Source organism: Penicillium brevicompactum (assembly GCF_028827555.1).
Source record: "Penicillium brevicompactum strain IBT 35665 chromosome Unknown utg000003l_segment0_segment0, whole genome shotgun sequence".
In the NCBI taxonomy this organism is placed as follows: Eukaryota; Fungi; Ascomycota; class Eurotiomycetes; order Eurotiales; family Aspergillaceae; genus Penicillium; species Penicillium brevicompactum.
This window is the reverse complement of record NW_026623206.1, coordinates 119768-133474: the sequence shown is the minus strand read 5'-3', so window position 1 is coordinate 133474 and position 13707 is coordinate 119768. Positions and strand designations below refer to the sequence as shown.

Sequence of the window (13707 nt, the reverse complement as noted above, 5' to 3'; positions counted from 1 at the left end):
GTATTGATTATTTGATGGGTTTGCGGTGAAAACATGGTATCATGTTTGCAAAATTAAGCCATTGGACTGGATGTTTTGGGTTCTTCGGATCTGTTCGATTGGCCATTTGATTCGTTGTTTCCACTCCGAGGGCAGCAAGCGATGGATCTCATCTAGCACCACAGAGCCCCAGGGTCCTACACACCAATTTTCATGGGCCATGTCCAGAAGTCCACAGAAATGAGCCAGCACCACAAGAGCGAATGGGTCGTGGCGTATCAAAGCATCCATGAACTTTGGCAATAATCGGATAGCCCATCCGCCCATTAAAGTCATCGTTGTAGGTTGCGCCAAAGTGAAAGCAGACAAATCTCGTAATACGTCGATCGACTGCTTATAGCTTGTAGCGTCGTGGTTATCACATTCCAGTCCCAGTTGATTATTCAACTCGATGAGGTAATCGAATGCGTTGAGAAGATGCTCTGGAATTGGGACATCTGGTGGTGTTGCATTAAAGAGCGGTGCAAAATTACTTTGCAGCAGAAATTGGAACTCCTCATTCACAACAGTCTGCACACCGCGCGAGAGAGTAAAAATCTCAAGCAATGAGCCGAGGCTAGGACCAGAGTCAGTGCCAGGTGTTAGTGCACTTCCTAAGCCAAATACAACGACAAGCCCAGCGAAGCCCACCATCGCTTTAGCATTGGACTGGTCGATGTTGGATTGCTGTTCAGAGAACATGGATAGCGCAATATTCTTATGAGAAATTGCAACGCTAAGCCATCTGGCCTGCTCACTGTTGTTAGAGCAAGATAAATGGAGTGCAGAGACTCCCAAGATTCCATGCATCAAGAAAGGGGCTTTGAGACCTTCTTCCAGCACCGCTATTTCCCAGACTTTGCGAGTCTGTTCATTTCGGGCGAGAAACCTATGAGTATGCTGAATCCACTGGAGCACAAGTTGTAGCTGCTCCATGTCCAAAGTTGCAGAGATTGCCTGTTCCTCCGCAGGTGGTAGGTGGCTCAATGATGCATCCCACTGATGTGTTGACAACCCATGGAGGCTTTGATCTGCAGTGGAGCATGACCTCACTGCCCTGGGCCTTCGAGGATTCTTGCTGGCAAAGAAATAAGGACCTGTCGCATTGTACACACATTCCGTTTGTCGTTGGATACAATGGCCACAGGTTGGCCGTTGCTCATCGCACTGAATGAATTTCAGATAAGATAGACCAGCTCAAAAGAATGTGACGGACCTTGACTCTCCTTTGCTTGCAGCTAGAGCATCCTGGTTTGCACCTTTAGCTTGACTCGAAGTAAAAACCCGTAAGATATGAAGACTGGCGCGTTAATGAAACATACCATGTCGGGACTTGTTATGAGAACGTCGCGTGACCATAGTGTCAATTGATGCAGGAAAAAAAAACCCCCTAGGTAGAGACTTGCATCAGATGACCCGGAAGAGCCAGAAATGGATGTTTCAACACTTGCAATGAAGCTTAACCGACTGTGTACATGGAGTCAATGAGAGAAGAATCGTCACTTCTGAAGAGGGGCAAGATTACGAATACGAAGAGAAGTCAGGTGACTGCCTCTTCTTTTTCCCCTTTCCCCTGCACATTCTAAAAGAGTCCAAAAGAGTGAACAGATGGCGGTGTATTTCAAAGTTTGTGAGCTCATGAAAAATGATGCGAATCTACGGAGTAAGTATATCAATATAAAAATTTTCATGTGCAAATCAAGTCTGCTGTTATCCATTTCCAGATCGATCCCGCGATCACTTTCGTCTAGGGGTACCTATGACAGCCTGACAGTCACTTCTGAAAGAAGAGAGTGACCTCGGGAAGTCAATACTCCGTACTCCGTACAAGGAGATTTCCAAGGTGGCTATCTTAATATTGGACTTCTATTATGTGACTCCGTACTACGTCCAATACTTGGTAGAGAGGGTTTGAAGAGAAAGAAAAATCTGGAACAAGAGCAAGAAGGTACTCCGTACTCCGTACAAGCCCATCTTAAAGGTCTTGTCTGGCAGGATCTGTTGTGATATTGAAACCAGGGGGGGCGATATCCACATATGCCGTATCATGCGAATGAGCCACCTGTTCCCAAGGCTAAGTTTTTAGTATCTGCTCCGTACTGAGGTCAATCGACTATGGAGTACGGAATATGGAGTACGGAATATGGAGTACGGAGTACGGAGTAAATGGAGAGGAACTGAACAATTCTGGAAACAAATGGCACCTTCTCAGCCGTGAGAGAAAATTTACGGAGTACTCCGTACTCCGTACAGTGAAAGGAGAAGTGGAAGAACCAATCACATCCAGTGGTGGGTTTTCTGTACAATCCAAATTACGCTGGGCTTGCCCAATATCCGCTTTGGAACAAACCCACCAATGAGGGAAAGTCAAGGACGCCTTTAGCTGCATGTTTGAACAAAGTGCACACAGTCAGAGCGTTTAGGGGGCACAGTGGGGCGGTGGGGGGCGGCAAATCATCCCATCTCAACAATATTCCAACGCGTTCCCACGTAGTAAACAAACAACTTCTCAATATGTACTCTGGAATGTGACGCTGTACTCATGGCAGGAATTGCCTTGCAAAGCTTGACCTGCTGCTGATTGTTGGGTCAAATCACTCTGAATATACCCCTGTTTCATTGTGTGTTTGGGCGTTTGTTAGCGGGGGGGGTGCACGTTTCATGTTGACACTACTCCTAACCGCCATGATAGTGACCAATTTATCCTGGGTGTCGCTCGGCCCTTTGTCCTGAAGAATGGATCATTGCCTGTGAATTGGGACAGGTCTAGAACGCCACAGGACCTTTTATTCCGCCATCTTAGCCTATCACAGACATGGCTGCAATCCTGCTGCCGAAGGGGTCGGCCATTAATCAATGCTCACTGGGCAAGTCAATGGATCCTCAAGCCCCATTACTCCATTGAGAGCAACAAGGTATGGGCACATATGGCTGGGCCTAAAGATATTTGACCCAAATATCTCCCACCGTTACTTCGGCACGTTCGACACGCTCAATCACGCTCACATTCTTTTCTCCCTATTGACGATCTGGGATTGTCTGCCTTTCTTTTAGCTTGTTATTATTTCCCCCCTCTACTGGTATCAATTACATTCTTATTTTTCCTGCAACCACGTCCACTGTTTGATTCAAACACGATATATACGTTGTGGGAGCTTTTTTTTCTGGCCGAAACCAATATGGCCCCTTCAACACGTTCATTGAGCGCTGGCTCGCTCATGCTAGCTCTGTTGGCATCGCCAGCGGCTGCCGCCAAAAGCTACTCCCTGGTGGAGAACTGGGAGGGTAAAAATTTCCTCGACTTTTTCAACTTCCACGTCGGAACCGACCCGACGAACGGTTACGTGAACTATCTTGACAAGCATACTGCGGAAGGCGCGGGCCTTGTCAAAGTAACTGATTCCGGCAGCGTATACCTTGGTGTCGACCACACAACCCAGCTCGATCCCAATGGAAAGGGTCGCGATTCGGTTCGGATCGGCAGTAAGAAGTACTACGATCAGTCTTTGATCATTGCCGATATTGCGCACATGCCGGGAAGTGCCTGTGGTACCTGGCCAGCATTTTGGTCTGTTGGGAAAGAATGGCCTGGCGATGGTGAGATTGACATCATCGAAGGTGTTAACCTGCAAGACCATAACGAGATTGTCATGCACACAGCTGGTACTTGCAGCTTGACTGATACGGATATGACTGGAGTTGTCAATGCCACGGGATGCGGCGAGGATCTCGGAACTGTTGGCTGTGTGATCGAGGGTCACAAGGGTAGCTATGGCACATCGTTCAACGGCCAGGGAGGTGGTGTCTATGCGTTGGAGTGGACCGACGAATTCCTCAAGATTTGGTATTTCTCGCGGAGCTCGATCCCAGCATCGATCAAGAGTGGAAAACCAGACGTCACCCAATTCGGCACTCCCATGGCTTTAGTGGAGGAATCATGCGACGTGGCCAATGCGTTCAAGTCTCAGTCCTTCATCTTTGATGTCACCTTCTGTGGTGACTGGGCTGGAGGTGTGTTCGGTGACTCAGGATGCCCAGCAACCGACGCCGATTCCTTCAAAAGCTGTCACAATTATGTCGCACACCACCCGGGTGAGTTCAAGGAGTCTTACTGGGAGATTAACTCGGTCAAAGTGTACCAGTCGGGTGTCAAGGGCATCGCTTCCGTCGCATCTTCAGAGTCGCAAACCACTCAAGCTACTGCCGTGTCCGAGGCAGAGACAGCCAAGCCCAAGCCCACCGAAGCTGCCAGTGAAGCCAAATCCGTGACCACCCCTCCCATCGCAATGACTTCTGAGACCGCAGTCGTCAGCCAGCCTACCAGCGCCCCGAGTACGATCGAATCCGCATCCTCTCCGGACAATGAATCGGTTGGAAGCATACAAGAATTGAACCCTTCCTCCGCCCCTGCGTCTACCGCGACGGCAAACAGCCATGCACCCCAGGAGGTGGAGCCCGTTGCCCCGAAGAAGACCCGCACCGTTACTGCCCACGTCACTGCAACTGAGACCGTCTGCCCTGAGGCGGAGAAGTCCTCTGCCATGGTGGTGCAATCCCCCGCGGTCTGGCCCCACTCCAGCCATGGAGCTGTGCCACCTCCTGCTCATCAAGGGGCTCCGACCACAAGCCCACAGCCAGTTTCAGGCCCCGCCACCACGCCTGTCGCACCAGGTGCTTATACCTGGTCAGCGGAAACCGCTAGTCCTCCCGCTGCAAGCCTCAGTGTGCCGTCGCCCGCCAACCCACCCACTCCCCGTGGCTCACCGGCTGCCCCTTCGCCCTCTGCTGAGAGCTTTGGTGCTTCATGGTCGCAGTCCTCCGCGCTGCCCTCCGCCGTTGTGTCTTCCGTCCCATACGAGGCATCCAGAGCTTTGATCTCTGCGCCAACTGACGTGTCCCCCGCGACTGCATCCGCTACCACTGGCTTCTTCATTCCCAGCTCTACCCAGTCCGGAGTAAGCCCTGTGTTTACAGGCTCTGCTGACCGTCTTGGGGCTAGCTTGTTGGCTGTTTGGTGTGCAACGGTTGTCGCTTTCATGATATAAGCAGAGTTTGCTCTACGAGGTTGAAACCAAAGTAAACCCTCGGGTCGCTTGTTGTTTTGTTTAATTATTGTACAGTAGGCCATGCCAACGGCCGGAGTAGACTTGCTTTGGCTCATATTTTATTTGTCTTCCAGAGTCTCCGTGTCCGTCTCAGTCAGAATTTCCGAAAAGATGTCAAACAGTAGTTAATACACATTTCCTTATTTGTCTTATTGTTCAGGTGCCATCTTTGTCCCAGTAGGGCAAGTCCTCACAACTAACGCTATATTCATAATTTTCGGATTTTCCATCTCGTTGACCAATCCTCAGCATAACGCCTCAAGATTCCATCCTCGAATAGCCTCAATCGTCCATTTCGCAAAGTCAGGCTGCTTCTTTCGGCTTTGGTTGTGACAAATCTTTTCTGCTCGTTGTGTGCTGCAGCCGCGTCATTTCCATACATTCTGTCATAATGGTGAATGAGCTTGACTGCTGGGTTCACAAACTCCTCGCCTTTTGCCTCGCTGTCACGTAGTCTGGACAACCAATCCTGAAACGCAACGGTCTGAAAATGAAAGCCCGTGTCTCTTAGCACGCTCAGCAATGATGACCAAGCGAATTCATTAGGATTGCATAGGTTGAATATGGAATCATGGATATGATCCGTCGTGGAAGAGCTCGCAGTAGCACCGCCTCCATGCGAATTTGGCGTTGCACATGTTTTGGCAAGCTCAAGGATTGTCACAGCAACCTTGTCAACGGGGATCCAGGAGCATGTCTCTGATAAATCAGGTAGTACACCCAACGTGAGGGCCGACCGTATCATCAATGGAATTGCCTCTGAGTCATTCCACAATCCTTTCGTTGAGTGACCCGAAACCTGTCCAATCCGAAGAGAATACGCCCGTGTCCCAAATTGTCGAGAATGTCTCACCACAAGCTCCCCAGCAGATTTTGACTGGCCGTAACCAGCGATGGCACATTCCAGATCAACCGGAGCCTCGGGGATCTCAACACATCGGGAGCCAAGAGCCGTTGATATCGAGGAACAAAATAACACCACAGCCGGCTCGTGTCTTTGCACGGACAATGAAAACTGGAGCAGGTTGTATAGTCCTTGGACATGGGGTTCGAATTCTGACAGTGGGAGGTTGAAGTTGACAGGCCAAGCAGTGTGAATGATTAAGGCAACAGACTGGAGCATATGTTGAGCAACCGAATCATCCGTAACCAGACCGAATCCGGGCTGATCAAGGCGGCTAGTGAGAGCAACGATTTTCTTCAATCGTTCAGGGGATACATAGAGACCTCTGGTGGCCAAACCTTCAGTTATATCTTCAAAAGGCGATTCTCGTCGTGTGAGGCAGTAGACAGTGGATATCGTGTCATCGTTGAGAAGCTCGAATAGCACATGAGACCCAATAGAGCCAGTGGCTCCTGTCAATATCTTCTCCGACGTTAATAGCAAATCCCAAGAAAAATAAGCGAGCTAGTAATATATCACTTACCACACTGTTTGAACCCAAGAAAGACGGAGTCTCAGGAATGTGTGTTTGAAAAAAAGAATACTTTTCCGCCAGACTGAGAACATCGTCCTCACCATCATCAACCTTTGCCATCTCATATCCACTTTGTATTTTGCAGATGAGCTGAGCAAGTCTCGATATGTTTCCCGCTTCAAAAATGATATTTGAGCTAGGAGTTCTGTTGGGATCAAAGCGGAAGGTTTGAAGAATGAGGCGTCGGAAGTGTATAGCCTTGAGGCTGTCAACGCCTTCAGAGAACAAGTTGGTGTCCACTGTTGATACTGGAATTCCAAGCTCTTCTCGTGCTAGTTGGAGGAGAAAACACTGTGTCTCATCAACGTCAAGCTCAAGTCCCTGAGCCAATGGGGCTTCCTTGGAGTAGAGACTTTCTATGAGGTCGTGGTACAATTCATATATCTTTGCACGGATCATCGAGCCTTTGTCCGTGCGAGGAAATGTTGCATCATGAGGCAATATGGCGATCAAATCGCCGGAAATTTGAGAGAAACCCTCTGCACGTGAGTTGGCCTCTTGAATCGCAGGCCATATTGAAGCAATGTATTTGCTTTCAGACAGCTCCAGCGCCTCAGAAGAGTTAGCCTTTACAATCAAAACCCCAGGAGCAGCTTTTCCAACTCCAACCAAGACTGCATCGTGGACAAGACGGTGTTGTTTGATACGACCTTCGATGGGGAGTGGTAGAACTTTCTCGCCATTGACTAGATTGATGCGATCGTCAAGTCTTGACATGTATTTCCATCGGCCTGGAATTCGGGGATGAGGAGTGAAGACATCCTTCGAGTGGAAAGATCCAGGTGGGTCATTCGAATTTGACGTTGTGAGTGCCGGATGCCCAGCAAGATAGACACATTCATAAAGGGATCCCGACTCGGAGATCTGCTTCATCCAAACAAAGGGTCGGATATTGTCGAAAAATCGCAGATAGTTCCAGTAAGGGTCCCCCTCAGGGCGAGATATAGATTCGGCAACAAGCCCAGCCTCCGTACTATTGCTGATGTTAGCGTTCAACACCCAGACTGAATATTGGTCACGTACAGGCCAAATGCACCCCCGAATCTCACGCCTTCACTGACAAGGCGATCGCCCAGTTCATCTGGGCAAGGCGCACCCCCATAAGTGACTAATTGACAATCCCGTAACGCTTGCATCCCACGTGGGTCATCAATCAAAAGTTGGAGCATGTATGGAACCGCCGCCAAGGATTCTGGTTGTGCCTCTTCAAGAGCTGCAACTGCAAAGTCAACCGTCAAAGGCAAAGCAGCATTCCACATGTAGGCCGTCTTTTTCATCCACATTGCCTGCAGTGCAGTTGATAAGCCATGAAGATGATACCATGGTAAGGGGTTGAATGAAGTGAGCCCAGTACCTCTCAGCGGGTGCGTCATAATTGCTTGATGTGTAAGAAAGAGTGGCTTTGGAGTGCCAGATGACCCAGATGAATGAAGAATGACGGCAATCTTCTCTGGGCTTTGATTATGATGCACAATCGAGGAGGAGGCTTCTGTTTTCCTAACTCGGCCATACGAGAGAATTGGACGGCAGCTGACCAGCCTCCGCCGCAGGATGTTCCCCAATGTTGAGCGGATACCGATGGAATCTCCATAGATAATAGTCTCGCAGTTAACTGTGTCGAGCAGAGATACGCAAGCCTCTCCTGAAAGGCGCGGAGAAAGCATCATGACAGTATAACCCAGGCGACTCAAGGCAAAGAAAGTGATGACCATGTCCAGATTTGAAAGGGTAAGGAGTGCCACAGTCGATCCATGGCGCTTGTGCTATGAATCCTCTTGTCAGGGACTTCTTGTTCAATTATTATTTCTCGAATCAAAACATACTTGGCTGAGTCCATCTTCGATCAAATTGACGATAGCTTGATTGATCAGCTTATCCAAATCCTGTCCAGTGTAGTGGTCAAATGAAGCAGGATCTTGGTCTGAATGTGGATACGCGAGAATTGAATGTTGAACCACATCAGCAGCGCGTAGGCGAATCAAATCATCAAGTACCTGGAAAGCCCCGAATTTTTGGACCAATGGGTCGACAGGCGACGAAGAACCACCATATGTGGCGTGACCATCGCGATAAATGCCCATTGCAAGTGCCGACTTTGGGAGGGTATCGGAAATGAGGAAAGGGTGATACAGCAGGTTTGTGCCCGGCACACATGTTCTTACGACCGAGGTTTTGTATTTAAGGGAACTTTCTGCCAAGCCGGTTGAATGTGAGTTTTTGGCCAACCCGACTGCATTCGGTAGGATTATTCTGCATCAGGAGAATAATAGCACATACCACACAGCATGGATTTATGCAGCTGAAAACCAGTCTAACATGACTCTGAATAGAAGGGTATCCAGGCGGCAGGGACGTGCAGTCTATTTTGCCAACACTGACAGCAGATGTATCGTCTATGGCCATATCCATGGATGCACATACCCCATGTCCTGGTGTAACACGATTGCAATATGTATGTACTCCGTACAGTAAAGAGATTTACCTGTTTTCAAGGTTGTGTTTGCCACAACATTGGGGAAGCTGAAAGATATGACCCCTCAGCCGAGAAACGACAGTGGCATTCGTCATGGGCGTTCACGGATGCTACACGCTGTGTCTACCGCCACCTTCATATGATGACTGCATCTGAAATGGCGAAGCTGAAGCCTCACAGAGAGTGGTTTCAAGCATGATCGACCTTATGCAGCCATTCTAATTTTCCGTTGGATTTCGATCGCACCGGCGGAAATGGTTATACTGCAGTCTGCAGGGCTGCCCGAGACATGTCAGATGGCTGCGATTCAAATCCCGTTAGTAGAAGTATAGTTCCAGGGGTTGGATCTAGGATTACCAATCTTATGTTGAAATGGAACATAAGAATCCCGGTTGTCTTGATTCACTTAGACCTAGGGGGCAGCATCGCATAAACACCCACACCCGAATCCAATGGTATGACAGCAGTCTGGATCAGCCGAAGCCCAATATCATTTGGGTGACATCTACGCTACACAGAAAGCTGTGTTCAATACACTCCGATACCGAGACCAGAAAGAATTTATGTTTTTTTGTTGTTCCGGCGTTGTGCTGGTCTTGTACTACACACGTAGTCAGCAACCTTAGAAACATTGGAACCTCGGAACTATTTCCCCCTGCTTCGAGAGCTCAGGTATCTAGGTATTGAACGTGAACAGTTATAGTGGGGCATGCTCAGGTTTGCCCCCTGACTTCACCGAGGAACGGGATCTCGCGGTATACGAGATCTACATAATATTCATATAGTGTTGAGAACTTCACCGTGAATTATGCTTTGGGAGACTGCTGCATGGTTTCTGCATTGTCCCGATCCAAAGGTCCCATTTGCAACGGGAGCGGGTTGGAGACCCGTGGTTCTGGAATGTCTGTTCCAGGGTTGGGAAATTTTGATGGTAGACGTCTAGGAATGGTTCTACAGAACCCCTAGATTCAAAGAATGTCGACCTCACGATCGGACCTTGACATTCCGATCGTTGTAAAACCCCTTGCTGTTCGTGGGCCATGCCGCAAATCCTGGGTCTGGCGCACTGAAGCTGGGGTACCGCGACCAGGGATGAATGGTTCTATTGTACACTGTATGCATTTAACCGACTGAAGAAAGTGGGAGTTTCCGTCTATTGTACGTATGTGGATCATCAGCTGAGAATGACTTCTGATTCGGCAGTTCACACTCAACATTCCTCAAGGAATCCCCCCGCAAATGACGATTGTCTTACAAAGTCCATTTGTTCCTCAGCTTGGGGCCCGAAGAAGAGTCTGGGAGAAAGGACTGCAAAGAAGTTTGCAAGTGTACTTCTGTTGCAAGGGAAACTCTTCTTGTTAAGCTACCAGAAGCGCAAACAGTTCAATTGATAGCCAGATAACATTTATGCCCTATGAAAAGGAGAAACATGATGCTCCGGTTTCATTCCATAGATACCTGGGTGGGCCCTTTCTGCAGTCCTTCTCCCAACGCCTTCAGGACCCGCTGCCATGACTGACCCGCTCTAGAGGCATGCTCAACCGGTACAGCTGGATTGTCATCCCCAAGGGTACGCGAGAAGACCTCCATACTGACCCACCCGGTATAGCCTATGCGGGTGATGCATGTCTCAGTGACCTCGCGAATGGGAAGATACCCACCCCGTTCCTCCTCGTACGGAAATAGACGAGCATTTCGCGACCAGGCTAGAAGCGTTGGCATCCCGGACGCATGGAGGAAAGGAGTTTGCGGGTCCACCCGTTCGCCATCGGCCAGCTGGACCATCAGAACGCGGTCTGGATCAATTTCCCGTACAAGCCGGGCCATGGATTTCTGTAGATCCTGGTCGGCACTTGCCGGCAAACGGCCCATTGGGCTCGTGGGATCGGCCCACAGCCGGGCCGCGATGTTGAATGTGTCTAAGCAGATTCCCAGGTTCGGTCTGTTGGCCTTCTGGATCACATCCCAACAATCCTCCCACGTGTTAATGTATGTGCCCCATGCAAGAGCTTCGTAGGCAATCCGGACGGGGAACGCCACATCGGCCGCCTCGGCCAGGTCGGCGGCAAGCCGGTCGCGGTCGCCGGTAATTTCAGAGGGGTCCAAGAATGAGGATGGGATCAGGATGAACAAGGAGTCGCCCATGATAGTGCAGAGCCGTGCCCAATGCTTGAGTTCGTCGATTCGTTCCATGTGGCGCTCCGGGTCTATAAGGCCTTCATAGTGTCGGAATGGTTGTAGGGCCAAGATGTGCAGATCCCGTTCAGCACATAGATCACGGAGCAGGTGCGCCGCATCAATCTCGTAGTCTCGATCGGTGCGGGGCAAGCTGTCCGTTGCTTGGCCACGAAGGGTCCGGGCTAGCTGTACTAGATCGTCATGAAAAAGCTCGAGACCTTGTTGACCACAGTGTGCAGCGGCATCCAGTTTCGCGGTAATTGGATGTAGATCGGCCGCTCCTAAGCTCACCGTCGCGATGGCTGGCTTCCACGGCGAGTCGATGTCGGAATTAGGGGGACTTGGAAGTGAATGCATCAGTGCTGGGATAATGTGCGGAGCCTGACAGGTAGCTAATAGCCACTAGTGAATTTTCTCCGTCGCCTTTTATAACCTTGGAAATCCTAGAAATAAAATGAGGTAAAATGAATGTATCCTCTCACCTCACCATGGCTGTTCTGTTTCCGTGTTGATCCCTTTTCCAGGGGTTAGAGATTTGCTTTGTTTTAAATTTTTCTTTTCCCTTGTCATTAATGTTTTTTTTTTCTCTAAAATCGAAACTCTTTTACCTCTTTTACCTCTTTTACCTCATTTAATCTCAAGTTAAATGAAATAAAAAGTGGGGGGCAACGTCGGAAAGGCCACTGAGCAAACGGTCAGAATTAGAATGTAGCACCAAGTCCACACCGTACGCCAAGCCGGTACACCCTGTGGAGCTGGATCGTCATCTTCTGCGTCTTCTACATGCTTATGTTTATGTTTTCCGTTTTTGTAAGGGAATAGGATCGTCTTCTTGTCGCTTACAGCGCACCAAACAAAATGTATATTGCCCGTTTTCGGGGGCTTGGATTGCATCCGTTGGAATTTGGGACCAAGGCAAGGGTAGGGGGTCAGATGTCACTGTCACTACTTGTGGCGATTGTCATTATGTTCCTCGGTAGCATTGAGAGAGAACGTATATAAGATGGCCAGATGGCCATCCTGTCGATTCCGTCATCCGATCCTGTACTCCGTACAACACTATACGTTGTTTGTCTGCCATGACGATCACCACGTCACTTCAGTCCTTGGTCAACCGCCTCGGGCAGATTGCACTGAAAGACGCCGCAAACCCCTCTCCACAAGTCCACTATGAGCTACTGCAAATGATTGAGCAGCTGAGAGCTGCTGTGGAATCGCCCACCGAGACGGTATTGCGTCTGATCTACCAGGTAGGTCGTCCCACACGAAGTCTGGTTTCCATTCTGACGGCATACACGGAGTAGCCTCCGCAGAATTCCGCACTGCGCATCGTGATTGATCTAGGTATCTTCAGCTTGCTCGTGGAGAGCTGGCCGGGGGACACAGGTCTCTCCGCCACTCAGCTGGCTGAGTATACGGGCGGCGAGCGGGATCTCATTGGTACGAACCCCTGCAAAGATACACATTTGACCACAAATTGCGGGGCCGCTAACTTCTCAGCAGTCCGGCTGATGCGTGTCATGGTGTCTTTGGGGTTGTGCGGCATGTCAGGCCCAGAAATCTACATTGCGAATGAAAAAACCGTGGCATTCACCCAACCCATTGGAAGAGATGGCCTGGCTTGCATGTGAGGATTTCCCACTCCATTGGACAGAAAACCCTCCGGAATAGTACTGACTAGTACTGAATGAGCCGAGTAGATATGATCTGACACTGCCAGCCCTGAGCAAGCTTCCCGAGTATATGCGCTCCCACGGATACTCAAGCCCGAAGGATTACACACAATCCCCGATGCAGTGGGCTGTGGGCCAGAGCCAGTTTGAATGGCTGTCCAGTCACCCAGAGCAGCAACAGATGTTTAACTCCTATATGACAAGTCGACGCGAGGGCAAGCCAATGTGGTTTGATGTGTACCCCGTTGAACGATTACTCGGCCATGGTGTTCCTTTTGAGGACACAACGCTCTTAGTCGATGTTGGAGGTAATCGAGGACATGACCTGGTCAAGTTCCGCCAAAAATACGACCATCTACCCGGAAGATTGATCTTGCAGGACTTGCCAGACGTGGTTAAGGGGGTCTCAGGATGTGCCACACCGATCGAAGTGATGGCGTACAGCTTCCTGGACCCTCAACCTATCCAGGGGGCCCGCGCATACTATTTCCGCGCAATCTTCCATGACTGGCCTGATCATATTTGTCAAACCATTTTGCGCAACACGATCTCTGCTATGGCGCGTGATTACTCCAAGATTTTGATCGTGGATTTCGTCCTGCCAGACACTGAAACCCCCTGATGCAGTCATCTATGGATATACAGATGATGAGTATCGGGGCTGGGATGGAACGATCAAAGCAGCAATGGATTAACTTACTGAAAAGCGTTGGATTGGAAGTGACAGGGATTTGGAGCCAAAGTCCAGGGATGGAATCAGTTATCGAGGCGGTTCCAATGTC

The 13707-nt window shown here is 49.6% G+C and overlaps 5 protein-coding genes across 5 annotated transcripts; 2 read left to right on the top strand and 3 right to left on the bottom strand.

The window, feature by feature from the left end:
• Positions 1-39: 39 nt before the first annotated feature.
• Positions 40-954, bottom strand: N7506_003933 (uncharacterized protein; the record flags this gene model as incomplete). Its single annotated transcript, XM_056953228.1, has 1 exon — positions 40-954. The coding sequence occupies one exon, from the start codon at positions 952-954 to the stop codon at positions 40-42; it is 915 nt and encodes a 304-aa protein (XP_056812117.1).
• Positions 955-3197: 2243 nt separating this feature from the next.
• On the top strand, positions 3198-5063 carry eng2 (putative GPI anchored endo-1,3(4)-beta-glucanase; the record flags this gene model as incomplete). The annotated part of the gene is made up of 1 exon (XM_056953227.1): positions 3198-5063. One exon carries the CDS (start codon positions 3198-3200, stop codon positions 5061-5063), a length of 1866 nt encoding a protein of 621 aa, XP_056812116.1.
• A 268-nt stretch (positions 5064-5331) lies between these two features.
• On the bottom strand, positions 5332-8682 carry N7506_003931 (AMP-dependent synthetase/ligase; the record flags this gene model as incomplete). Its single annotated transcript, XM_056953226.1, has 4 exons — positions 5332-6489; positions 6551-7574; positions 7625-8364; positions 8425-8682. The coding sequence occupies 4 exons, from the start codon at positions 8680-8682 to the stop codon at positions 5332-5334; spliced, it is 3180 nt and encodes a 1059-aa protein (XP_056812115.1).
• Positions 8683-10517: 1835 nt separating this feature from the next.
• On the bottom strand, positions 10518-11609 carry N7506_003930 (uncharacterized protein; the record flags this gene model as incomplete). Its single annotated transcript, XM_056953225.1, has 1 exon — positions 10518-11609. The coding sequence occupies one exon, from the start codon at positions 11607-11609 to the stop codon at positions 10518-10520; it is 1092 nt and encodes a 363-aa protein (XP_056812114.1).
• Positions 11610-12331: 722 nt separating this feature from the next.
• N7506_003929 (uncharacterized protein) lies at positions 12332-13547 on the top strand (the record flags this gene model as incomplete). Its single annotated transcript, XM_056953224.1, has 4 exons — positions 12332-12502; positions 12557-12692; positions 12756-12879; positions 12953-13547. 4 exons carry the CDS (start codon positions 12332-12334, stop codon positions 13545-13547), a joined length of 1026 nt encoding a protein of 341 aa, XP_056812113.1.
• Between the last annotated feature and the right edge of the window lie 160 nt (positions 13548-13707).